The 27507-nt window shown below is 43.6% G+C and overlaps 1 protein-coding gene across 2 annotated transcripts; it reads right to left on the reverse strand.

Annotated features, from left to right (window-relative positions):
- Window positions 1–108: 108 nt before the first annotated feature.
- Window positions 109–27507, reverse strand: Cep97 (centrosomal protein 97). Of its 2 annotated transcripts, XM_032900293.1 has the most exons (11): window positions 27404–27507; window positions 23008–23150; window positions 19638–19796; window positions 17550–17651; window positions 15761–15874; window positions 14900–15066; window positions 12853–13017; window positions 12008–12132; window positions 8359–9112; window positions 4807–4882; window positions 109–1032 (listed from the first exon to the last, which is right to left on the reverse strand). In XM_032900293.1, exons 1-11 carry the CDS (start codon window positions 27444–27446, stop codon window positions 343–345), a joined length of 2538 nt encoding a protein of 845 aa, XP_032756184.1. In that variant the 5' UTR covers window positions 27447–27507; the 3' UTR covers window positions 109–342. The 2 variants fall into 2 exon arrangements, with proteins under 2 accessions (XP_032756184.1, XP_032756185.1); XM_032900294.1 differs by lacking the exons at window positions 109–1032; window positions 4807–4882 and adding an exon at window positions 7540–7652 and having other exon boundaries at window positions 27404–27497.

Genomic DNA, 27507 nt, shown 5'->3' on the forward strand with positions numbered 1-27507 from the left:
TATATCCCTTACTATGTAGTTAGGAAGAACTAAGTTCTCCTATTCAAATAACCAAGCTACTTCAAGAAACGGCTTCTGAAAGGCAGTACAGATGTAAAGGAAACATTATTAGTGTAACTATTGAGAGATAAAGTGCATATTCCTTTTAATATTTTGTTTAGTACAGTAGTACAACAAAAATGAATACGTAGTTCAATAGCTAATATCTAAAAACTGTGGGACAAGAATACAAGTTGTATCTAAAGAATAACAAAATGGGGTAAAGGGTTGCTCCCCTGCAAAAAGAAAGTGAAAACATTAGAAAATCAAAGGGAATGTCTGCTTCCCAGTTAATCAGACAGGCTACACAGTGACACCCACTTGCAGCACCTGAAACGCAGCGTCACATTCTGGAGGCTGCCCTTGGACTTCCTCGTTTAACTTACAATTCTCTGGTGTCTGGCTAATTTCCTCCTGTAAAGTAGGAGATGCTCTATGAGCCTCACTGTCAGAGGCACCCAACCTTTCCGGAGAACAAGCTAGGAGACGCTTATTGTCTCCTGCCACATCGTCGGGACCTGCCCTGTCATCCGCGTCATCCAGCTGCTGGACTGAAGCTAAATACTGCTGCAGCAGGGTGTTATCCTGCTCACTGGTGGAACTTTCCTTACTGCAGTCACTGTGCTCCTCAGCTGTGGCCTCTGAGTCTGGGTCTTTGACGTATTTCACTGTGTCAGCGGAATTCCCCAACGCCGAGTTTTCGCTGCTTTCTACCGAACTTTTTTCAAAATCCAAAGAATCCTGCAAACAGTGAACTTGTTCTGTCAGGGAGGAGTGAAAACCAGAGTCGGGAAAGTCCGGCGCTGATTTCTCTTGAGGAGCGTCATCCTCAATAATGAGCCAATCCGAATTTTGATCGGAAGAGGGGTCCTGCTGTTGTGGAAGTAACGGAGGCTTGGGTGACACCAGAGTACTTGATATAGGAGGCACATCAGAATGCCAGGAAACCAGACGCTGTTCCACTGTCTGCTGCCAAGCCTGTAGAGCCCTTACCTGTAAACCAGGAGACACAGTTTTACTATAAAGTACACATCCCGTCTCTCTTCAATGTCCGGACCTTCCCCAGCAGAAGCCATGCAGTTGCCTGCATTCATTACTCCCCTAACCTCTTCTCAGGGCAGTGTTTTGTGTCTTTGGTAGCAAAGGGCAATCCACGGCACAAGGAAGGCCACAGCGTTCTCCTGCTTCACTGGAGAAGCAAGACAGCATCTTTCTCACTAAGGCTCGATGATGTGCAAAATATAGACCGACATCTAAGATGGTAAGAGTCAATTAGCACCTCTGAATCTAAGTGGATCTTCTAAAAATCAATCTATTTTAGAAACAGATGCAGACACAGAATTTCCAATTATTTTAAAATGTGCTATTTATAACTTTCTTTTTTTTTTTTCCGGAGCTGAGGACCGAACCCAGGGCCTTAAGCGCTCTACCACTGAGCTAAATCCCCAACCCCTATTTATAACTTTCTAAAATGACTAAAAGTATCCCACCCAAGTTCTTGACAATATGACCTTCATATCTTATAAAAAAATAATTTCCAATTTTTACTATAAGAATTGCAAGTTGAGCGGTGATGGCGCATGCTTTAATCCCATCACTTGGGAGGCAGAAGTAGGCAGATATTTGTGAGGTCCAGGACAGCCACAGCTACACAGAAACCCTGTCTCACAGAACAAACAAAACAAGCAACAATAACAACAACAATAACAGGGAAGAAAAAAAACATCCAAAAAAAAAAAAAAAAAAAAAAAGGCATGCAAGGGTGGAAAAAGACTCAGTAGTTAAGAACACAAGCTATTCTGGACCAGCGTACAGATCCTGACATCCATGCAGCAGATCAGAACCTCCAGGCCCAAGGTTTCCACACCCACTTCTGGCCCCAAGGGCACTGTACACATACAGGTCACACATATACACAAGGCAAAACACCCACACACATAAATCCTTTTTTTAATCCCAAGCAAGAAAGTAATACAGAGCTAGGGTGTAGCTCGGCTGGTATAGTGCTTGTCTAGCTGCATGGGCTCCTGGTTTTGAGCCCCAGCACTACAGAAATCAGTTGTAATGGGGCACACCTGTAACCTCACCACTTGCGAGACACAGGCAGGAGGATCAGGAGTTCAAGGTCATCCTTAGCTAGAGTGAGTTTCTAGCTAGCCTGCACCACGGGAGAACTTATCTGAAAATCAGATGGAATGGAATGGAAGGGAAGGGAATTGAAGGGAATGGAATAGGTTAGCTGGGGAGGGGAGAAAACCAAATACAGGAGTTTTCGTTTTGCTCTGACCACTCTCCAAGGTGATCTCCCGTCTGTTCTTTGAGGTGGGTCCTCACTACACAGCCCTGTGCCATCAAGATACTTCCTGATAGTTTAAAGTGTATCTTTTCAGAATTTTTCTATATATTCTCAAATACGTATCGGTTTCATATGTATTTTCAACTTTTAATTTCTTTTTTTTTTAAAAAAGATTTATTTATTATATATAAGTATACTGTAGCTGTTCAGACACACCAGAAGAGGGCATCAGATTTCATTACAGATGGTTGTAAGCCACCATGTGGTTGCTGGGATTTGAACTCAGGACCTTTGGAAGAGCAGTCAGTGCTCTTAACCACTGAACCATCTCTCCAGCCCCCTTAATTTCCCCTTATTTATGGAGGGGCACATACAAGTGGCAGGAATTGGTTCTTGCCTTTTAGCACCTGGTCTCAGGATCCAAACCCAGGTTGTCGAGCTTGACAGCATGCAGCTTCATCCAGTGAACTAGCTCACTGGCCCTCAAAGAGCTCTGAAACAGTGCTTCTCAACCTTCCTACTGCTGTGACCCCTTAATACAACTGTTCATGTTGTGGTGACCCACGACCATAACATTATTTCCGTTGCTAATCCGTAATAGTAATTTTGCTACTGTTTAATGTAAATGTCTTATTCAGAGTTTCTCTTCCTGCATAAATGTCATGACCAGGAAGCAAGTTGGCAAGGAAGGGGTTTGTTTATTCAGCTTACACTTCCACACTGCTGCTCATCACCAAAGGGAGGCAGGACAGGAACTCACACAGGCCAGGAAGCAGGAGCTGATGCAGAGGCCATGGAGGGATGTACTTACTGGCTTGCTCCCCTGGCGTGCTCTGCGTGCTTTGTGGTTTGTTTGTTTGGTTTTTTTCTTTTTCCTTCTTTCTTTCTTTCATTCTTTCTTTCTTTCTTTCTTCCTTTTTTTACTGGTTATTTTATTTATTTATATTTCAAATGTTATTCCCCTTCATGGTTTCCCCTCTGAAATCCCCTATCCTATCCTCCTTTCCCCTGCTTCTATGAGGGTGCCTCCCCCACCCACTTACTCTGCCTCGCCGCCCTAAGCTTGTTTTCTTACAGAACATAGGACTGCCAGCCCAGGGATGGCACCACCCACGATGGGCTGGGTCCTCCCACCCTTGATCACTAATTAAGAAAATGTCTTACAGCTGGGTCTCAACGAGGCATTTCCTCTAGGGAGGCTCCTTTCTCTTGTGTCAAGTTGACTCACAAAACCAGCCAGTACAGAAAATGTCTGATATGCAGGATATCTTATTTGTAACCTGTGATCAGGTTATCTAATCCCCCAGGGGACTGAGGCCCACAGGTTGAGAGCCACTGTTTTAAAACCAAGTGGATGCTAATTCCTGTCTCCTGCAGTTATTATTGAGCATTACTCTGAAGATCTCTCCAGTCCATACACTACTTCATCCACTGTAACTGCCCCATAGTATTCTGTAGTCCTGTTATTTTTATAATTTAATCAGCTTCCTACTAATGGTAAATAAAAAAATCTTAAAAATTCTCTTTTAATTTTATGAGTTGTATATAACTATAAAAACGTATTTGTTAAGATATGTCCAAGAAATTATTAGGAAGTTTTTGATATCGCATTTCAGTATTAGTGATACTGTAATATTTTAAAAGTTTTGAAGTACTAATAGAACCAAAGGCTTAAAATGACTTCAAACTCTGCCCCTCACAGGCTGTAGCACTCAGGAGAGCAGGCCCTGCAGCACAGTAGAGTGGGCCCTGGTGGAGGAGGCACAGGCGACCCACTCCACCCCAAAGGAAGGGTGCAGGAGAGCTGGCCCAGCCCCTCACTGGCTGCAGCCCTTGGGAGGGCGTGCCCTGTGTCTTGACTGGGTAGCTCAGTGGAGCTGGCTCTGGAGGCATGAGTAGCAGTGAGCCAGCCAGAAGGCATGAGAATAGGAGCGCTGACCCTGCATCTGCCGATGGAGCCCTTGGGTGGCCTTGATGAGGCAGTGCTGGAGAATCACCTGGTGGTGTAGCTAAAGGAGAGCCAGGCTGCTGAGCAGCTCGGCCACTACAGGCCCAGACCCACACACAGGCCCAGACCCACACACAGGCCCAGACCCACACACGGGCCCAGACCCACACACGGGCCCAGATCCAAAATCTCCATCATCTGAGAACAGTTGGGGGACATTAAAGGGCCAGTCCTATTAATCTAAAGCTTCAGGATCCTCATGACACAGGGTGACAACAGATACTCCAAGAGGAGTCCCAGTGAGGAAACAATATTAATGGTGTCCCAGAAACCAGAGACCTCACACCAGACTAATGATGCATTGCAATGAACATCTGCAAGTGAGGATGTTTGGGCTGAAGAATGAAATGAAACTAACAAAAAAATCAATAAAAAGTTAAGAAAAAATAACTTTGGTCTCACTGATTAGAAATTTTCTCTGTTCACAGATACTAGCCCTCTAGTATCCGAAGTAGGAGTTTACCTCGTTCCAAAGGACCCTGACAGCCTCCTCTTGCACAAAATTCTTCACACGTTCTTCATCTCTTTCTTTTCTTAACCTACAGTGATTCAAAAGATCATGTTGACATAAGAACACTTTGATTTAAACTTCAGTTAAAACTACTGAACAAATGCATTAGAAAGAGATTAATAACCTAATAATAACAGCCATTTCCACTTTTAGAATAGCTAAGCTCAAACCTTATTTAAAACTGTGCTTCAGAACAGAAGCCAAATACTCACATATGCGTTCTGTAAAGTATTGCCGACAGGGGAAAGGTTTGTGTGAGTGAGAGTGTACACATGCTATGTACTAAACATCCCTTTATCTGCCCTTCAATTCCCAGCCAACACAAGGAAATAGGAGCATAGGAAAGGCTGGCTAGTCAAATCGTCCCAACGCTTAATGATTACACTCCAGTACGCAGGATCACAGATTAACAGTGTTCTCCTAAGGTGTCAGCAGAGCCAACCCCATCAGCCATCACTTCCCATTTGCCTCATCCCTGCTACTCTGGCATCACAGACTTTTCCTCTCTATGCCTTGCTCTCAGACCTCAGTCTTACCTCTGAGATCACTGTTCCCCTCTCCATTCTTAGGCCTACTCCAAAGCACAGGTTTCCTTTACTGCCCATTACCATTCGAATATCCCGGCCACTTTGTTCTCAAGTTTGTGTTTGCTTTTTAATTTTCACAGCACTGGAAATAGAAACCAGGGCCTTGGACCTGCTAGACAGAGACTCTACCCCTGAGGTATACCTCATCCCTTCTCAGAACTTCCAACACGATTATATACTTTCTCTAGACTCTCCAACACATTGTACTGTGCCATCTGACAGCCCTGAATCGTAAGCAGCAGACTCCCTTATAGACTACCTGTCTTTGAATTTCCTTAGCCAAAACAGACCTATTTGTACAAACATTGTAGCTCTCGAGCAGAAGCCTTTCTCCTTCTTTTATACATCAGGCTCATCCAACTGCTCCTCTTTGCTACTTTCAAGTGACTCTTTAGCTAACTTCTTGTACTGGTTGAGTTCTTTTGCAACTTGATGCAAACCCAGAAATATCCGGGAAATTTCAATTAAAATAATGGCTCTATAGGAGTGTCCTATAGGCAAGTCTACAGGGCTTTTTTTTTTTTTTTGGTTAATGATTACTATGGGAAAGCCCAGCCCACTGTGGTGATGTCAACTCTGGGAAGATGGTTCTGAGTTGTATAAGGAAGCAGGCTGGTGCACAATACACTAGTGCAATAGTCACGCAAATGTAGGCATGAGCATCCTCTCTGACTGGATTTAAGGTCCATCCCATGAGAGAGATGTGGTAGGGGAAACCAGGATCAAAATATATTGTATGAAAGAAATTGCTTTCAATCAAAAAGGAAGGAAGGAAGGAAGGAAGGAAGGAAGGAAGGAAGGAAGGAAGGAAGGAAGGGAGGGCAGGCTGAGGAAGCTCGGCAAGTTCTAAGGAGCCAGCCAATAAGTAGTGCTCTTCCACGGCTTCTGTTTCAGTTCCTGACTCCAGGTTCCTGCTTTGGGTTCCTGCACTGATTTCCCTCAGTGATCTAGTGTGACCAGAGAGTTTTAAGCTGTGATCAACCTTTTTCTCCCCAAGTTGCTTGTAGTCATGATGCTTTAGCATAGCAACAGGAACCCTAAGACGCTCCTCTAAGGCTGCCTCTTCTCTTGGTGAATTCTCCCAGTCCCCATGTTAATCACTGAGGTCTCAGCACCAGTCTTCCTCTCTCCTGTTGTTTTGGTTCTGAGGATTCAGTATTCAAATAGATGTTGTACCTCAGAATAACTTACCCATGAATTTACTGTCATAATCTTACCCTATTCCCCAACATTTTAACTACAACTTATTCTGAGGCTCTCTCTCTTTGCCCCTTTTCTTTCTCTGCCCCCTTTCACTCTCTCCCTCCCCCCCCCACGTGTTCCTGGCTCTCCTCTCTCTCTCTCTCTCTCTCTCTCTCTCTCTCTCTCTCTCTCTCTCTCTCTCTCTCTCTCTCTCTCCCTCTCTCCCCTTCTCTGCCCTTCTCTTTCCCTGCCCCTACTCCCTTCTCGATACCCCCTCCCATGCCCATAAATAAACTCTATTCTAAATTTAAAAATAAAAAACTTATTCTGAGGATTGGAAAGATGCCTCAGTGAGAAAAGACAAGACTGAAGACACAAGTTCAATTCCCGGAACCCACACACTAAGAGACAACCTTTACCTATGAATTCCCTACCAGCAACTACCTACTCTCTCTTCTTCATTAAACATTAACCAATCCATCCCAACCTGGCTTTCATCCCCACACCACTAAAGCCACTCCTGGAAAGCTTACTGTGCAGTGAGATCAGAACTGGAATGTAGGATGTCTGTGCCCTGCATGTTCTGAGTACAGGACAGGGAATATGGCAACCTCCAAGCCCTTGAAATATTTACTAGAAGAAACTCTTTGTATACCTGAGGTACTGAGTTGCACCAGAGCTTAAGCTAACCATGTGATGCCTAATGAACACCCTTTTCGCTCCCCTGGGGCCCTCAGAAACATGTACTAGTTTACCTGTAGGGAACAAGAATCTGAAAAAAATCAGCCACATGAGTATGAGATTACTAAGTTACTAATGAGGCTTTAGCATAGCAATAGGAACTCTGAAATGCTCTGTTAAGGATACGTAAAGCCACGACTGAAATGCTCAGGAAAGCACCTCTGGTTGGTGTCATCACACATCACAGTGATGAGAAGAAAGTAAGCTAGGAGGTAACTGGAAGAGGGCACCAGGAAGCCTGCACCAGCCTCCTCCATGATTTCCCCTCATTTAAACTGCATGCATCTCCTAAAATAAACAAACAGTAACTGTGAACAGAGCAATTCCTGAGTTCTGTAAATTCATTTAGCAAATTGTGGAACCTGAGGACAGTCTTGAGGGTCACAGCCATTGAGAACAACCACAGGCTAAATCTAGCATCGCTTTCTCTGCACTGCATAAAGCATCTCTCACTCCTCCTGAAATATTTTGCCCCACTGCAACTGAATATAACATACTCTCTTGGCTGCTCCTTCTCAGGCTCCTTTGCTGCTTTCTTACAAGCTGCAGTATTAATGGACTCTTAATTGTTACAGGTTAGTAGTGAGACAGTCACATATGTCCTGGAACTGAGAAATAATTCCTGCCTTAGCTCCAGAATTTCAGTCCCTGTGGATGCCTGATATTTTTCTTTAGCTCTTATGTCAGTGACTTGGTTCCATGTGGATTCCCTCTTGCCCCTTGTCCAGTTTTTCTACAGTATCTGCTTCTGTGTTGAGAATCACAGATGTAGTCACTCAATATCTTTTGTGAAACTACACCTATATGCTTTTGCTATATACTAATTGCTATGCTGGGAAGGGAGATGGATATGACAATCTGTACTCTCAAAATGCTTTCAGTGCATCATGGGAGATGAGGTATAGCAACAGTGGCCTGCAGCCTGCAGCACAGCTCTAAAACAACCTCAGAACCGGCACCCCAGGCCAACAGAACAGCACAGCTTCCAGCCTACCTCCGCACTTCATCTGTCAGGCAGACAATGTGCTCCTGCATTCTGCGTAGCCGGATTTCATAGCGTACCCCTTTGGCTTGTGGATTGTAGTTCCTGGTATAAAAGCCTCGCCAACAGGCCTGAAGCTTAGTGGCAGCTGCATTCAGTTTCTGAAGGGGGACTTTATCTTGTCCCAAAGCAACAGGTCTCTGGGTAAAAATCCTGCAGGGAAATTTCTCTGAAGTGGTGGGAGACATGACTTCTTCTCTGTTTGGTTCTGTGTGGGACACACTGTGTCCACCTGATGTAAGACTGTGGTTATCCTCCTTCAAGAGAGCAGTGATGATCGCTGACTTGGGGCAAGGTAGCAGCCCAGCTTCCTCATTTCCTTCTGTGCTGATCTTACATTTCAGCATTTGAACATCTGAATCCCATAAAGACTTCTCCCTGTCCTTATCCAAGTCCTGGTGTTCCAGTCCTTTCGTGAATTCATCTGCACCGTCATCATCCTCGAGGCTCAAGTTAATGCCCTGTAGCCTCAGCTCCACAGTGGGAGACACTGGAGAAAGCCCCGATGCAACTGGCATAAAAGTGGACTCTGAAGAGAGCAGACTACAGTTCAGCTTGTCCTCATCTGTCTGTATGTCTTCAAGGTGAAGGTCATTCCGAGAGTATCTTGTAGCATGTGTAGTGGCTAGGAAGTTATTCTTAACAGCATATAACTGATCATCATTACTGCTGCTCCCAACCCAAGAATTGATTTGGAGAACAGGTTCTAGAAGATTCAAGGGAGCATCATTTAAATCACCAAGTATTTGAAGAGCCTTCTGACTCGTATACTTAAAACATTTTATCCACTGAGCCATCTCCCTAATCCCTTAGTTGTAGACTTTTAGTGACATTTAATCTCTAAAATATAGTAAAATACAATAAAAAGTTCCCTCAAACATGACTAAAATGTCAAACCAAACATTTTTAAGAAAATTAAATTCTTGCTGCTGGAGAGATGGCTTGGTGGTTAAGTGGACTGGCTGTTCTTACAGAGGACCTGGGTTCAATTCCCAGCACCCACATGGAGGCTCACAACTCAGTGTAACTTCAGCTCCAGGGGCTCTGATTCTCTCTTCTGGCTTCAGCAGGCACAAGAGATGCTTATGCACAGGGGCATACAAGCAGACAAAACACACATACACGTAAAGGAGTTCAAAGATTAAGTTAAAAAATAGTAATTACAGATTAAAGGGTGGGAAGGGGCGTGCCTTTAATCCCAGCACCTGGGAGACAGAAGCAGTGGATCTCTAAGTTTGTGGCCAGCCTGATCTACAAAACAAGTTCCAGGACAGCTAGGGCTACACAGAGAAACCCAGTCTTGAAAATACGAGGTGGGGGCTGGAGAGATGGCTCAGTGGTTAAGAGCACTGACTGCTCTTCCAAAGGTCCTGAGTTCAATTCCCAGCAACCACATGGTGGCTCACAACCATCTGTAATGCGATCTGATGCCCTCTTCTGGTGTGTCTGATGTCAGTGACCTGTCTATACATACATATATGTACATCAAATAAATAAATCTTTAAAAAAAGAAAATACGAGGGGGACAGGGGAGAATGGTAACAGGAAAATAATTTATTACAGTAGGAGTGGTGGCAGTTCATGCCAACAATTCCAGCACTTGGGAGGCTGAAACAAGAGGACTTCCCTAAAGTCAAGGACAGCATTACTATGTCGGTATAAAGAAAACTGTCCACAAAGTGGGTTTTTTCTTTTTCATTCTTTTTAAGTGGTGTGTGTGTGTGTGTGTGTGTGTGTGTGTGTGTGTGTGTGTGTGTGTAGGATATCAGGTTTTTTTATAACCAGAATTACAGTTGGCTGTGAGACACCTGACATAGGTGCTGAACTTTGGTCCTTTGGAAGACCAGAAGGCACTCTTATTTTTTTTAATTAAAAACTCTTATTGATTCTTCATGAATTTCACATTCTGGACCCAATCCCACTCAGCTCCCCATCCCTCCAATCGACCCTCCATCCTTAGAACCTTCCGCTAAAAGAAAACAAAAAATCAAAAACTAAACAAAAACCAAAACATCTCAGTGTGTCACAGTATGTCACATAATATAACCTTTGCCCAATTAGCTTTACTTGCTAATCTTCACTGCAATGAGGCACTGGTGTGATTCCGGGCCTCCAGCTTCTGCTATTCTATCAATCCTGGGTGCCCCCAGGGACTCCTCCCAGACATCCCCATTGCTATCTTGTGTCTGGAGATCCCGAAGCTTCAGATCTACAGACTGGTCCCTCTGTGCCTCCAGAGAGACGGAGTAGATGCTGGCCCTGAGTTGCTCAGCCTACACACACACCAGTAGGACCAGTTCTCCCTCTTCCTCTCTCATTTCCTCAGGCCGGCTCTCCCACACCCACACCTCCAGGGTCAGCTCTACTGTGCTGCCCAGAAAGGACTCTTAACCACTGAGTCCTAGAGTCCTATATCCAGCCCTACAAAGAAATAGTTTTAAAAATTAGACATATGAGTACACACACACACACACACACACACACACACACACACACACACACACACAGATATGAGGCTGGGGTTATGATTCAAGCATAGAACACTTGTCTAACATGCCTAAGGTCCTAGGTTCAATCCCCAGTAACACATACACCATCACAAATTAGAGTATGAGGGCCAGCAAGAGGCTCGGTGGCTGACGGTACCTGCTGCACAAGCCTGGAGACCTGCACTCAATCACCTAAGCCTAAGTAAAGGTACAAAAAGAAAACCACTCCACTGAGATATCCTATCTTCATGGCACATTCTTCATGGCACACATGCATACCTACACACCACATACACAATAATAATTGTTTTAAGTGACTGTAGTGGAGCTGGAGAGATGACTCAATGGTTAAGAGTACTGGCTCCTCTTCCAGAGACTCTGAGTTCAAGTCCCAGCAACCACATGGCGGCTCTGTCTATGATTTGATGCCACCTTTTGCTGTGCAGATATAAATGTAGATTAAACATCCATATACATAAATTACATAAATAAATAATTTTTTAAAAAATTTAATTAGAATTATAATATCCATATATACATATCTGTATGCACATATATGAAACATGTATACATATATAAAATATATATATGTACTCAAACATACAAATATATGTGTTATCTACAAATCTGTATCAAATGATCACTAAAGTTAAAGTGATAAAATATTACAAAAATACATCCTTTCAGCTAGGATTAGTGGCACCTGTCCCCTATATCTCAGCATTCAAGAGGAAGAAGGGGCGGGAGACAGTTCAGTGGTTAAGAGCACTTGCTGCTCGTGCAGAGGGTCCAGGGTTCAGATCCAAGTACCCACACGACAGTTCACAACTGACTGTGATTACAGTTCCAGGGGATCTGATGTCCTCTTCTGACACCTGTATGCATGTGATACACATACAAACACTCTCACACATACATAAAATAAATATTAAAAAGGAAGGAAGGAAGTCTAGCTTGGAACTATATGGTGAGCTTCAGACCAGTCATGGCTACATACAGACCTTGCCAGAAACGAACTGTTTTATGACCCAGCAAGTCAGATGAATTGAAGAAATGTAGTGAAGCAAGCTGCTCTTAGGCATTGGGTATAAATGACCTCCTGACCTCCTTACCGCTTTCCTGGAAATCTTGCACAGGGCTTGAACACTCAGGTGTACGGGGCACCCTTGTTTCAACAGCAGCAATAGGAGACAACTCTTCATTCTGGCTCTGGTTCATCAGCTGCCTCTGGTGAAACCTAAAAAACCAATAATAAATATTGCTGACATTTAGCACAAACTAAGTCTTTTTCCTGCTACTAAGTTAACAATGGTAACAGAAATATAAGTTTACAAAGGGGCATCTTTAGCCATTGGCGAACAATAGTCCCTCTGAACACTTTGTGGAAAAAGGGTTAATATTTTTTTAATTGTTAGACAAAAATGGGGATGGCAACACATTCCTACAAACCCAGCACTGTGGAGGGGCAGGCAGCAGAATCAGCCCTTCACAGTCACCTTCTCCTACATATGAGTTGGAGGCCAATCTAGATTACATGAAAAGACTCTATCTTAATCTATACATTTAATTGCTGACCCATCTTATATGAACACAATTTCATATGTAAAAACATTGAAAGATGGGATCTCCAACAAGGGAAGTGATTGCTAAACACTTGGCCGTGCTTGTTACTATTAGCACTTAGCATGCTACATGAGGCACCTACATTAAAAGGCCAAGGACTTTTCTTCAAGTGTTGAGGCTCAAACCTAGGGCCTCATACATGCAAGGCAAATCAAATAACCCATCCTTCCATTATTGTTCGGTAAAGCAACTGCCAAGGAACAAGCCACACTTTGTAACTTAGCTTCTCTGCAGTGACGCAAGGCCAGCATCCAGATGTGTGCCCTCCACCACAGGAAAGTCTGAGGTATCTTCGTCTCTAAAGCCCTCAGCTGCCACAAATAAACAGGCTTACCTCTGTTTGCTCAGAATCTTCTCCAGTTTGGCATCCTCTGCAGTCTGAAGACCCAGGGCAGAAATAAGAGGACAAACTGTAGCCAGGTACTGGACAAGCTGGACATGCTGGCCAGGTCGATACGATCTCCCCTTGCCTTGACTATAGAGCCATTCAGCCTTCAGACTGAAGAGGAGGGGACAGCACAGGGGTCAAACACATTGCTAAGGAAGTGATCTTTCTTTTGAATTTACTTACTAGGGGTTGGGGATTTGGCTCAGTGGTAAAACACTTGCCTAGCAACAGCAAGGCCCTGGGTTCAGTCCCCAGCTCCGAAAGAAAAAAAAAAAAGAAATGTGAATTTGCTTACTAAAAACCAACGGATTTTTTTTTTCATTTAAAAAACAAAACAAAAACAAAAACTTGGGGCTAGAGAGATGGCTCAGTAGTTAAGAGCACTGACTGCTTTTCCAGAGTTCCTGAGTTCAATTCCCAGCAACCACATGGTGGCTCACAACCATCTGTATTGGGATCTGACGCCCTCTTCTGCTGTGTTTAAAGACAGCAACAGTGTACTCACATTTGTAAAATAAATAAATAAAAATAAATCTTTAAAAGAAAGACTCTCAAGTTTTACTTATTTTTAGTTAATTTTGAGGGATGGGTGTGTGTGGGTGTGTGTGTGTGTGTGTGTGTGTGTGTGTGTGTGTGTGTGCGCGCACGCGCGTGAATACTCTTGTGTATGTACAGTAGAGGCCAGAGGCTGAGGTTGGGTATCTTCTTCTGTTGCTACACACTACACACTTTATTTTTTGAGACCAGGTCTCTCTCTCTTGGGGCTCACCTTTTGGCTGGGCCGGAGGCCAGCAAGCTCCAGCAGTCTGCCCATCTCACCTCCTCAGTAGGAGCATTACACACATGGCACAGTCCCTGCTTTCTGATCTATATTCCTAACTCACTTCCCTTGGTCTCTTGTTTTCATTTTTTTTTTTTCACAATTAGAGGCACTCTGTTCATACTAATGAGCCCAAATATCTTTTAATTATTTTCAAAGAAGCAATGAGGATTCTCTCCATTTATACTTTGTTCATCAAACAGAAGCATGGTTTTGGATTTCTGATCCTCATGCTTTCGTCTCTCTGGTGCTGGAATCATAGGCATGAACCACCATGGCCAGTTTTATGAAACAATGGGGCTTAAAAATATAATCACAGTAAAACAGAAGCTTGCTATCTGCTGGCTAGCCAATGATCCACACATTTCTGTCACCCTGTTCCCCATGCTGGGGTTACAGTATGGGAAGCTATACTTGGCTTTTTATGTGGGTTCATTTTTAATGAATGATATTTTGGTATATCCAGTTTTTATGTGGATTCAAACTCAGGTCCTCATGCTTGCAGAGCAAGAGCCTCAAACATGGTAGACAAGCATTCTACAAATGAGTTGTATTCCCTAGCCCTAAAACTAGTCTTATGTAGCACAGGCTACTCTAGAACCAACAGTGTATCCTAGAATGACAATGACCACCTAACTCTTCTGCCTCTGTGTCTCAAGTACTGGGATGACTGGCATGTACCACACACCGGCTCCCAGCTCTAATACTCATCTCCTATCCTTCCCAGGAAAGGAGGGGTAATCCTAAATACCCAACAAACACTCTGGGCTACAATTACACCAGCATTTTCAATTTTTAAAGATACACTTTAATTAATTGATTAGCCAGATGGTGGTGGTACACACCTTTAATTCCAGCATTGGGAGACAGAGGCAGGCAGACCTCTAAGTTGAAGGGCAGCCTGGTCTAATCAACAGAGCAAGTTCCAGGACAGCCAGGGCTACACAGAGACCCTGTCTCAAAGGGGAAAAAAACAAAAAACAAAAAACCAACAATCTGGGGTTGGGGATTTAGCTCAGTGGTAGAGCGCTTGCCTAGCAAGCACAAGGCCCTGGGTTCGATCCTCAGCTCCGGAAAAAGAAAAAAAAAACAATCTGTGGCAAACTAGAAACTTTAGAACTGATCTTCCCCAAACTCCCATGATTGGTGCCATGGTAAACAGATAATGCCTACCTCTCCTTCTGAGAAATCACGTATCCGTCCAGCACTCTGAGATTCAGACACCAGCTGACAATGTACGGTCGATAGTCAAACCCTGGAATGGACGGGGTAGCCATCACACAAGGGTTGTTCATGATTGATAACTGTTCCAGTTCACTTAAAGAGGCCAAAAATGAGATCTGCAACAAAAGACACCCTTGTTGAGCAAAATGAATGTCCAGTGTCAAGCTCAGGGTTCCAATGACCACATAACTTTGGCAGCATTTGAGAATGTCACAATTTCCCTCTTGTTTTAAAGAGCATCAAGCAATATTCTACTATTAGTCACTGACTTCTACAGCTCTAAGAACCTGGCCATGTGTCCTTCCTGAACAACAGGAAAGTATCAGCATTGTCTCCTAGTTAAGAAAACCATAGCCCTTCTTTTGTGACAGGATATCATTTAGCCCAAGCTGACCTTTAGCTTCTAATCGTCCTGCCTCTGTGACCAAGTGCTAATGTTACCGACATGCAAGACGGTGCCTGGCTTGAGAAAACCCTATCTGAGAATATAGCAACAGCAGGGAAAGGTGGACAGGTAGCCTCACTGGCCCTTTAAAGCAGATGTCTCTTTGCTGCCAATCACCAGCGCACTGCAGTATTACAACTGAAATTCAGCCTGGTGACCTGCCAGGGTAAGGAAAAGGTAGAAAGAGAAACAGTGACACTGTAGAGCCAAGCGTATCACCATAGCAGCGTGCTCTCCCATGATGGCCCCAGTCTAAAAGGGAGCTCGAGAACCTTTCCTGTCTCTCCTGGCCTTTCCCTGTCCTAGATCCCACAGACTCCTGGACTTCTCCTTCCAGGATCCCACAGAAGAGCTTCACAGTTTACCTCATTTAAGTCTCGGATTTCATTTTCTGCCAAAGACAGTATCGAAAGATTCCTGGGTAGATAAGCAGGTGCCATTCTGAGAGAAGTGATGATATTTCCATGTAAAAGCAAGGTCTTGAAAGAAAAAAATACAAATCAATAAATTACAAATAAATTAGCTTGATAATGCAAAGATTAGCACTTAAAAGGCACCTAAGTGGTCTCTGGCCAACAGGACCTATGACTTACCCAAGAACATGTGGTTGATGTAGTACTGAGGTCTGCTACGATGCACTACAGTTTATGCAATTTGTTAATATGCAAAGCAATTTCCAACATAGCTATTCCTTTCCTTTTAAAATGTCAGAGTAAAGGCTGGCATGGTGGCACATGCCTTTAGTCCCAGAACTCGTGGGGCACAGGCAAGCTGATATCTGAGTCCAAGCCAGCCTTATCTATGGAGCAAGTTCCAAAATGGCCAGGCTACACAGAGAAACCTTGTCTCGAAAAGCCAAAAGTAAAAGAGAAGAAAAGCAAATAAATAAAAACACTTATCAAAATAAGATAAACAAATAAATGAAAGATGGATGAGTGGGTAGGTGGGTGGCTGGGTGGGTGGGTGAATGGGTGGGTGGCTGGCTGGCTGGTTGGGTGAATGGGTGGGTGACTGGCTGAATGGGTAGATGGGTGGCTGGGTGGCTGGGTGAGTGGCTGGGTGAGTGGCTGGGTGGATGGATGGATGGATGGATGGATGGATGGATGGATGGATGGATGGATGGATGGATGGATGGAGTGAGTGAGTCCGGAGGGATAGCCCAGTGGATAAGAGTGTTTACAACCATGAGGATCTATTATCAAATCCCAAGCACCCATGTAAAAAGCTGGGCATGCTGGCTCATGCCTGTACTTGGGGCAAAAATAAGTGGATTTCTGGCCAGTCAATAGCTAAAAAAAGTGAGCTTCCAGTTCAGTGAGAGTCTATTTCAGAGCAATAAGGTACAGAGGGATAGAGGAAGACACCCAGCATCCTGTTCCACTCAGGTGTCTCCATCCAAACCCATCACCATGTACCACACATACATATCTACTACACATATGCGCACACACACGCGCACACACACACACGCACATACACACACCACATACACATGTACACATCCATCACGCACATGCATACATGCACACATGCGCACCATTGGGGAGGAATGGGGGGAGGTATAATAAAAGGAAAAATGCACAAAATATCCAACCATTTTTTGAATTCTCTTAGCATTTATTGGGATAGCTGGATATGTCAAATTGTTTGGAATTATTGTTGCTATGAAATGATATAGAAAACATGGAGCTTCACATTCCATTTCTAAAGCTTAAAGAGTCTATCTGATGCTAATAATATTCAATTAAGCAAAATACAGGAAAAAACTCTATATCATGATTTTTAGTTTAGATTTAATGATTTATGTATGTAGGTGTTTTGCCTATATGTATGTCATGTACCATGTGTATGCCTGGTGCCTGTGGAGGCCAGAAGAGGACATTATAGGCCTGGAACCAGGATTACAGAGAGTTGTTAGCCACTCTGTGGTTCTGGAATCAAACCAGTGCTCTTAACCTTTGAGCCATTTCTCCATCTTCCATGTATTAAGTGAAATCAACTTTGTTAATTAAGTTATACTTAGTACTGAAAACAGCATCTTTGAGAATAGAAAAATTAAACACATAAACCTACATACACACAAAATGAAACAATATTTTTAGTCATTTTTTTAGATCTATGTTTTTCTTAAGAAGTTACAGAAAACCCACCTACCTTCAGAGCTGTCAGTTTCGATACATCCCCTATCTGGGGGATGTTGTTGTCTGATAAATCAAGGTGCTGCAGAGCTGAACAGCTATTGATTTGCTCCATGGTCTGTCACAAGAAAAGCATCATGTCATTCCCTGCACTTCAAATCAACAGACGAAGTGTCCCCTAACTGTCTCAGCCGAGCCCCGCTTCCTCTTGTCACTAGAAGCACAAAGCAGAGCTGAGCCAGAGAAGGGAGGAGAGCAACGTTAGGAAAACAGCCATGAAAGGAGCTGAAGGGTTTGCAACTCCATAGGAAGGACAGCAATGTCAGCCAACCAGACCCCCGCCCCCCGAGCTCCCAGGGACTAAACCACCAACCAAACAGTACACATGGAGGCACCCATGGCTCCAGCTGCATGTGTAGCAGAGGATGGCTTTATCTGGCATCGATGGGAGGAGAGGCCCTTGGTCCTGTGATGACTCATTTCCCCAGTTTAGGAGAATTCGAGGGTGTTGAAGTTGGAGTGGGAGGGTGGGAGTGGAAACATCTTCATAGAAGCAGGGGGAGGGGGAGGGGAGATGGAAGAGGGGGCGAAGGGGATAACATTTGAAATGTAAATACATAAAATATCCAATAAAAATATGAATTAAAAATAAATAAATAGAAAGAAAGAAAGAAAGAAAGAAAGAAAGAAAGAAAACAGCCATGTTGCAAGCTTTCAAGGCTACCAAGCAATTCCTAACATCGCAAATATCTACAACCCAAAGAAAGTTCAGTGACATCTGTGTCTTGAGAAGAGAATTTACAAAATCAGAATGAAGTCAAATAGCCTATGTTAAATCCTGGCTTTGTGGTTGGGGAGGATCAAAGCAAAGCAGCATCTTCTAGGCATGACAGGACCTCTGCACCCATGAACACACACACAGCAGCTGTGGTTATCTTATAAGACCCACACAAGAGCAAGCCAGGTAACACTTAGCATAGAGGGAAGAAGAGGTTCTAAGTCCCACCCCTGAGGACCTACAGAAAATGGTTTCTAAGAAAGGGGTAGTTTTCCTTAAGAGCATGACCCCTAGTGAGTCAACCACGATCCAGACACCACACCCAGGAACATGCGCAGTATAAATTAGACTCGGTTGGTTCGTTTTAAAATGAAAAAGACAACATCAAGTTGGGTAAGGAGTTGAGGACAGAAGTGAAAAGATTTAGGGAGAGAATGGTAGATAAATATGATCAAAATATGCTCTAAATCTTATGACATTCTCTAAGAATGATTTTTTTTTTTAAATTTTGGGCTCTACAACTTCTTAGATGAATGAGCTGGGATAGGTTATTAAGTTCTCTGGCCTCAGTTCCCCTTCCTGTATAATAAGCATAGTAACTATACCTACTTCACTGGCTGGCATGAGCTCACTACAGATGAGGTGATTAGAAAAGTTCATAGCACAAGGCAGGTGCTCAATAAAGGCAACTATTATTATAATTCCCTCCAGTCCCCTTCCCAGAAAATAAGATATAGCAATGGTTATTAACATCCAAAATTACAGGGCTGGAGAGATGACTCCGTGGTTAAGAGCACTGACTGCTCTTCCAGGAGACCTGAGTTCAAATCCCAGCAACCATGTGGTGGCTCATAACTATCTGTAATGGGATCCTATGCCCTCTTCTGGTGTGTCTGAGAACAGCTACAGTGTACTTATATAAATTATTACACAGTTCCTGGGTGGCAGAAACAGTAGATAAAAATCTAGATCTCTTGACTTTCAAACCTTTTTCCCATGCATCATTAAAAATGTACTTAAAAGTTTGGCTCGGGGGGGGGGGGGACCGGACCTCCTTCCCCATCATTCTAGTATTTTATTTACTTTTTTGAGTACGATATAGATTCTCTGTTCACATTTAAAAGTAAACTATAGTGGAGTAAATGTTTCAAATGGAGGCTTTTGAAGGTGTGTGCTGATACCAATTATATAAGTAGACACTTTCACTTTTTAGTTTACTTATTTCTATACTTGCCAAGTTTCTTTTTCCCAGAGAACAGGTACAGAAAACGACAACAGCAACAACAAAAATCTCAAAAGTTAATTACCAAGAAGAAAGCCATTCACCTTCAGATTATTGCCCGCTAAATTCAGCCACTCCAAATGGACGAGGTCCTTCAGCCCTTCCATGCAGCCAATACTATTATGAGGTAAATTTAACACTCGGAGTTGAGTCAGCTTGGCCACACCCATCATCCGAACCAAGCGATTATTAGCCACTGACAACTGTGAAAGGAGAACATTATTATTCCTAGAAACAAAATCTATATCTCCACACATCCTGGTAGATGGTCAAACATTCCCAAATACACAAACCTAACTTATAGTTTACACATAGTATACATATCTATCACCTACAGTTTAACTACTGGAGTCTATTGTTCTAATCAACAAAAGTATAGATAAATTTATATCTGTTGTTATATGGGGTAACCAAGTAATGCCTGACCACAAGAAATTCACGTGTGGTCATATAAACCCAGTCAAAAGCCCATGGCAGGGGATGGCATAGCCCTAGAAGCTACTGATGGCTTTTGCTAACGGACAGAATGTACCTATCAATCAGACTTCTAACTGACTGCATAAACACCCACAGAACAATGCGGCCGTCAGCTGTTTTCAGAGAAGCTTCTTTTGCAAGAGTTGGTGGTGTCTGCAGAGACTCATAACTGGTCTCAGTGCCGGAAACAAATATCTGTTAAAATGCACAGCCATAAACGGGACATCTATAACGTTGAGGAGGGCAGTGGAAGGTTAGAAAGAATGTAAGGGCAGGAGGAAAGTGGGGGAACAGATAGTGCTTTCTGAGTATCACATGGCTGCTGTAGTCTGGAACTCAAAGCAGCACGTAAGACTAAGCTCCTCAACAGCTGGAGGTGTGGAGAGGAAGCCCGGAAGGCCATGCCTTCCAAGGATTAATCACTGAGAATAACACACAGTGGCTGACAGAGAAGGGAAAGACACTTTCTTCAAGGGGGGTAGCCATGGTGAGGTGTCTACGTTCCCGTAAATGGATTCTCACTCATGTTCCTCATGAAATTCACTTGGTCACAAAAAGAGAGGTGGGAGAGAAGGAGAAGAAAGAAGAGGAGAAAGAGAAGACATGGAAAAACAAGAGAGAAGAGAGGAGAAATGGGATTAGAAGGAGTGGAAGAAATCAAGAGAGGGTAATGTGATGAAAATGATAAAAATATATGATATACATATGCAGACAAATGAAACACAGTATCATACACAATCAATGTATGCTTATATATTTTAAAAATACAGATAAAGCTTAGTAAGTCTGTTGCCAATTTTTAAAGATACGTGTGTGTGGATGGTGTATGTTGGGGTCACTGCATGCGTGTGTGTATATGTTTATGTGTTGCATTCTTGTGTATGGGGGGTGCACATGCCCATCTATATACATACACAGGCTAGAGCAGGACTTTGGGTATCTTCCTCTGTCCCTCTCCACCTTATTGCTTTGAGACAGACTCTCTACTGAACTGCAGGCTCATCATTTTGGCTAAATTGGCTGGCCAGCCAGCTCTGAGGATCTGCCTGCCTCTCCCCTCCAATGACCAGGTTAAATGTACACTACATGCATCGGTGCCCAGCTTTTAGTGTGGGTGCTGGGGATCCAAATTCAAGGCTGTGTGTTTGCAGAGCCAGTGTTCTTACCCACTGAGCTGTCTCCTAAAGATACTCTTTATCTTATCTTTTATTCAACTCGAAAATATTAGCTCTGTGAATACTGTCGTCATACCATTTCAGTCACAAAGAAGGACTATGATAGGTATACTAAAAGGGACCAAATAAACACTCCCTTTCCTTTGTCCTGTTCAGGTGTAGTTTAGGGCTTTGAGTATGCTAAGCCTTGGCCTTCAAGTATATCCTCAAGCCCAACATTCCTGGATGAATAAACTCTTTACCCCAATATGAAGTTAAAATTAGGTTAACACAGTATTTTGTTTGTTTGTTTGTTTGTTTTTCTTTTTTTTTTTGGAGCTGGAGACCAAACCCAGGGCCTCGAGGTTGCTAGGCAAGCACTCTACCACTGAGCTAAATTCCCAACCCCTTAACACAGTATTTTATCAACATATAATGTGCCTTTTAAAAATATGTATTTATGGGGCTGGAGCGATGGCTCAGCAGTTAAGAGCACTGACTGCTCTTCCAGAGGTCCTGAGTTCAATTCCCAACAACCACATGGTGGCTCACAACCATCTGTAATGAAATCTGATGCCCTCTTCTGGTGTCTGAATACAGCTACGGTGTACTCATATACATAAAATAAATAAATATTAAAAAATATGTATTTATTTATGGGAATAGAAGAATGGCTCAGCAGTTAAGAACATAAGTGTGGGGCTGGAGAGATGGCTCAATGGTTAAGAGCACTGCCTGCTCTTCCAGAGGTCCTGAGTTCAAATGCCAGCAACCACATGGTTTCTACAACCATCTGTAGAAAATGAGATCTGATGCCCTCTTCTGGTGTGTCTGAAGACAGCTATAGTGTACTTATATATAATAAATAAATGAATAAATCTTAATAAAAAAAACAAACATAAATGCTGCTCTTCCAGAATATCAGTTTAGTTCCTAGCACCAAGTCAGGTGCCTCACAACCATCTGTAGTTAACTCCAACTCCAAAGAATCTGATCTCCTCTTCTGGCCTCTGCATGTACTCATACGCATGCTGCATACATTCATACAGATATACAGAAAGATACATCTATAAAGAGTGAAATAAATAAGAAATTTAAAATATGTATACAGAGAGCAAGAGCGTGCAGACGCATGCATGCACAGACATTTGCAAGTATCTGAGAGCAAGAGCACACATGCAAACGTCACAGGCATCGTCTCAAAAGTCAGTCAGTTCTCTCCGACCTGTGGCAGGGAGCAAACCTAGGTCTTCAGACCTTTACATAAGCACTCCTACCTGCTGAGGTGCCTTTTTTTTTTTTTTTTAAGATTTATTTTTTTATTATATATAAGTACAGTTTAGCTGTCTTCAGACACACCAGAACAGGGCATCAGATCTCATTACAGATGGCTGTGAGCCACCATGTGGTTGTTGGGAATTGAACTCAGGACCTCTGGAAGAGCAGTTGGTACTCTTAACCACTGAGCCATCTCTCCAGCCCCCCTGCTGAGCTGTCTTGCCAGCCCTGTTTTCATTTTTTAATAATGCTTCTCTTTCTAGTCCATTGTAAGTGTAACACATGTATTCACCTTCAGAAGCTAGCATACCAATGCCCTCATCTGGTATGTCTGAAGAAAGCGACAGTGTACTCACATACATAGAATAAATAAATCTAAAAAAAAAAAAAAAAAAGAAGCTAGCATACAAAACTTGAAGGCGACACTTACTGCTTTCCAGGCATGTAGAGTGTGACTTTTTGGATTTGTTTAGGAATAAATGAGTCTTATATAACCCATACTCACCTGTATTAACTGTTTGCATTTCTCCAGATTTTCCAGTTTTATAATCTGATTTTTATCCAGAATCAATGTGTGAACATCGGCATCACAGGGCAAGTTGGCCCCTAATTTCTGCAGTCCCTGCCCTGACCAGTTCACCACTGATCCTTGAAAAGAGAAAACATCTTGTTAGAAAGCAAACCTGAGGACTGAGCTTAGCATTTCACACTGAGGGGAAAAACATGTAAACACATTTAAAACTACACCACAGCACAAGAAGTATCAAGAGTTTAAACGTACAATAATCCAGAGCTCTAATGCCACATTTTTTTTTCGAATTTATGAATTACTGGGAGCCTTTGCCTAGCATGCAAGCCCTAAGTACACTCTAGTATTTAATAATAAGCATTCAGAAAACAGGATTGATGTTTCTTTTGAGGTATTTGGGGTTTTGATTTCTGGGTTTTTTTCTGGGATTTATTTTAATTTTCTGAGACAGGGTTTCTAGGAGTTTCACTGTTTGTCCTGGAACTCGTTCTGTAGACCAGGCTGGCCTCAAACTTAGAGATCTGCTGGCTGTCTCCCTAGTGCTGGGACTAAAGTGAAGAGACAAAAGGCAGCTCACTCTTGCCTCTGCACTGAGTTCCCAGCACCGACTTAAACAGCCAGCACAACCCCCTGGTGCAGATGTCTCCTGTCTTTGAAGGAGGCAGAAAATTAATGCCCTTAAAGTGATAAGGCCTCCACTCTTAATCTATGGGAAAGACAACCAAGGGCTCCCAGACAAGCTGTAGCCAGCTTGTAAAAATACACTGGTCACTGATAACGAAATGAATCATTTCTTCCCACGTCAGAAAAGTCCTTTTCCAGATGTATGGTCCCTTCTTGCTGTCTGAACAAACGTTATCAGTTTGAAAGGATAGCATTCCTTTAGCCCTCACCCTCTTGAAAGCCCCAGCCTATGCATTTCCCATATATAAACCCCAAACCTGGGCGTCCCATTCCTAACCTGCCAAGCAGAGAAGTTGCATCCCAATTTTGTACTCTTGTGTGTTTACATGGGTGGTGTCCTGATCTCTGGCGGTCTCCTGGGGTTCTCAAGAACTGGGCATAACAAAAGCGGGTGCCACCACCTCAAGGCTTATTTCCCCTTTTTTTTAATCTTTCAATCTTTTGTTTTGGATTGGTTTTGGTTGTTGTTGTTTGGGGGTTTTTTTGTTTTGTTTTATCTTTTGCTGTTGTTTTCAGACAAGGTCTGATGCTGGCGAGGCTAGCATAAACTCTCTATGTATCCAAGGCTAAATTTGAACTCCTGATCTTCTTTCCCTCAACTCCCAAATACTGGAATTAAAGCTATCATCGCACCAGGTCCTAAAACTTTTTTTTTATAGAAATCAAAATGTTTATAACCTAACTATATTTTCAAGAGCCCAACACCGTGTGTATGGGGATTGGGGTCAGTGCATATCACGCATGCCCAGGGAAGCCAGAGGAGAATGCTGGGTGTCCTGTTCTGTAAATCTTTATTTTCTTTACACACTCTCTCACTGAACCTGAAAGCCTAGTGCTAGACTGGAAGTCAGCAAGCCTCCAAAGTACTAGGTGCTGGGGCTTTTCCCATGGATTCTGGGGGTTTGAACTCCAGTCTGAATGCTGTCACTGTAAGCGCTCTTACCCACTGAGCCGTCTCTACAGCCCTCACTTTGTTTTTTGAGGCAGGGTCTCTCACTGACCTGGAGCTCATAAGTAGAGTAGGCTGGTTGGCCAACAAGTCCCAAGAATCTGCCTATATTCACCTTCCCAGTGAAAGATAAAAGTTTTAAAGTTGCCCCCCTAGACACAAAGTTTAGAGCAGAAAAAAGAAAACAGGTTAGGCCCCAGAATTGTATGTTCCAAGAAGCCTCTCCTAGGGCTATAGAATGGATAATTACATTGGCCAGCTCAACAGCTTTCTCCCAGAAACTAGCTGACCATAAATCTTAGAGAACAATTTTGAGAAGCAGGAAACAACGTCTCCTAAGAACTAGCGGACCATGAAGTTAAACAATCTGAGAAGTAAGAGACGGCTTCTCCTAGGGAAACAATCTTGGGAGACAGAGAGTTCTTCCTTGTGATTTTCACTGTTATTCTATGACGCCATCCCTGCCCCCCTCAGGTTGGGGTTTCTCCTTTAAATACCTCTTCTCCCAGCCTCTCGGGGTCGAACTCCACTGCCCCTGCGTGAGATACGAGTCTCGACCCCAGTGCACTGGTTGCTATCGATAAACCTCATGTAATTACAACAAGGATGGTCTTGTGTGAGTTCTTGGGGGGTTGCGTCATCCCGAGACTTGAGTGAGGGTCTCCCCACTCCGGGGGTCTTTCACCCAGCACTTGAGATTACAAGCTCCTGCCACCACGTTGGGCCTTTTACCTGGGTTTGAGGATTGAACTTGGTTCCTCGTGCTTGTACAGCGAGCACTGTGCCAACTAAACTATCTCCCCGCCACTTTGAAGTACTTTTGAAAATCACAGTATAGTTAATTGATGGAATAAAATGATTTTGATTTCACAAGGTTGCAGGCAGCGCTCAATAAAACACCTATAGCACAAATTCAGACTGTAGCTCCCCTGACTAATCACTATGGACAAGTTTCCTTCTCTTTTTCTCATTTATTTCTCATAGTCCGAAAGCCCCCCAAATTAAGGGGTTGGCAGGTTTGGTAACTGAGACCCCTCTCCTAAAGGCTGACTGCCTCCCCGATGTGTCCACCCACGTCTTTCCTCTAAGTCACTCTCTTAGCCTCAATGGTCACTCTCTTAGCCTCTCCCCCTCCATTTCCTCTGGGGTAACTTTTCTACTCCACTAGACATAGATGACAGTCAGGTGATGTTTAAAGCACCAGCACATCTTCAATTTCGAGGCCAGCTTCATCTATATAGTGAGTTCTGGGGAAAACAGAGCTATAGATTGATACCCTGTCTCAAAACAAAACAGCTATGCAGTGGTGGCAAGCGCCTTTAATTCCAGCACTTGGGAGGCCACTTGAGAGACAAAAGCATCTCTGTGAGTTGGAGGCCAGACTAGTTTATTGAATGAGTTCCAGGACAGCCAGGTCTACACAGAGAAACTCTGTCTTGAAAAACGACCAAAAAAAAAAAAAAAAAAGTGAATGAGCCACGTGTACACCTCACACCTTTAATCAGAGCATTGAGGAGGCAAAAGCAAAAGGATTTCTTGCTTTTAGACCAGTTTTAGACCAGTCACAGCTACATAATGAGACCCTGTCTAAAAAAAGGGGGGGGGAGAATATAATATAAACATTGTTCTACATAAAAAAACATGAGATAATGGGAGAAAAGCATCCAAAATATCATCTGGCTCTTTGAGCGTAGCGGGGATGGCTCTGTAAATGCTAACTGCTGCTGTTGTGGGTTGTCTTGGTGAGCTAGGAAGGTTTAGGAAAGGGGGCGTGGCCTGAGTAACTGCTAATTTCAAATTTTCGATTAGATTGGGACCACCTTGGGATGTAATTTTTTTGGGACTGCTTTCCTAGAGGGTGTCAATGCTTTTCGGTCTTCTTATCACGTGAGGCGTCGTGAGCCCCTTCTTCAAGATGAAAACTACACTGTTCTGGAAAAGCGCACCTAGCGTTCGCACACAATTCTTAAGTGTCAACACATCTTTTAGCCGAACTCCTCCCCATTAGAATTCAGGGTCGCCAGCTTAAGAGCCTCAACTCTACCTACCCTGGTCTGCCCCAATCCAGTCAGCTGCCACCACGCCTCAGAGTGTTACCAAAACAAAAGCTCTGAGGTCGGCGCCCCAAGGAGGCATCTCCCAGGCACCGGCGCACCCCCAACCTGAGCTCTGCCAAACAAAGACCAAACTCGACTCCAGGACCCGGCCTGCAGAATGACGGGGGTGCAACGCATGTCTGGGTCATTCTCAGATTCTATCACGGCTACTGGCCACTTCCAAAGAAGAGTTCAAGCATACTATGATGCGGTTTCAGATAAGATGCTTCCTGAACGTTCTCGGAACCGACGAGAAGGAGAGGTACGGGAAATAAAAAGACTCTGCTAATTTCCCGTGGGCACTCGGAACTCAAAGTAAACGTCCCAGAAAGGTCACCGCAGTCTGAAGCCCACTGCCCAGTCAGGCTAGGGAGAGCGCGGGACGGAGGCGCCGGGCACCGCAAAGGGTCCTGGGGACTGAAGTCCCTCATCCAGCCTTCACTGCAATGTTACCGGACTGGACCAGAGAGCGAGACTACAACTCCCAGTAGGGAGTGCGCCTCCGTGTTGCCTACAGCCCCTCATCAAAAGAACTGGTCCAAAACTGCACCTCTAAACCCAGGCTTCTTCTTTACACCAAGCAACTATTTAATATGTCTTAGTGAAGTAAACTTTGGAATTTAGGAGCGGGGAATCATCGTACCTTCTCCCGGAGCCAAAGCCCCGTCGACTCGCGCCACCGCCATACTTGCCGCTTGCTAATGACACCCGGCAACGGTCCTCAGCCGTTCTGTAGAGCATGTAGTC

This window comes from Rattus rattus, chromosome 4 (assembly GCF_011064425.1).
Source record: "Rattus rattus isolate New Zealand chromosome 4, Rrattus_CSIRO_v1, whole genome shotgun sequence".
NCBI classification, from domain to species: Eukaryota; Metazoa; Chordata; class Mammalia; order Rodentia; family Muridae; genus Rattus; species Rattus rattus.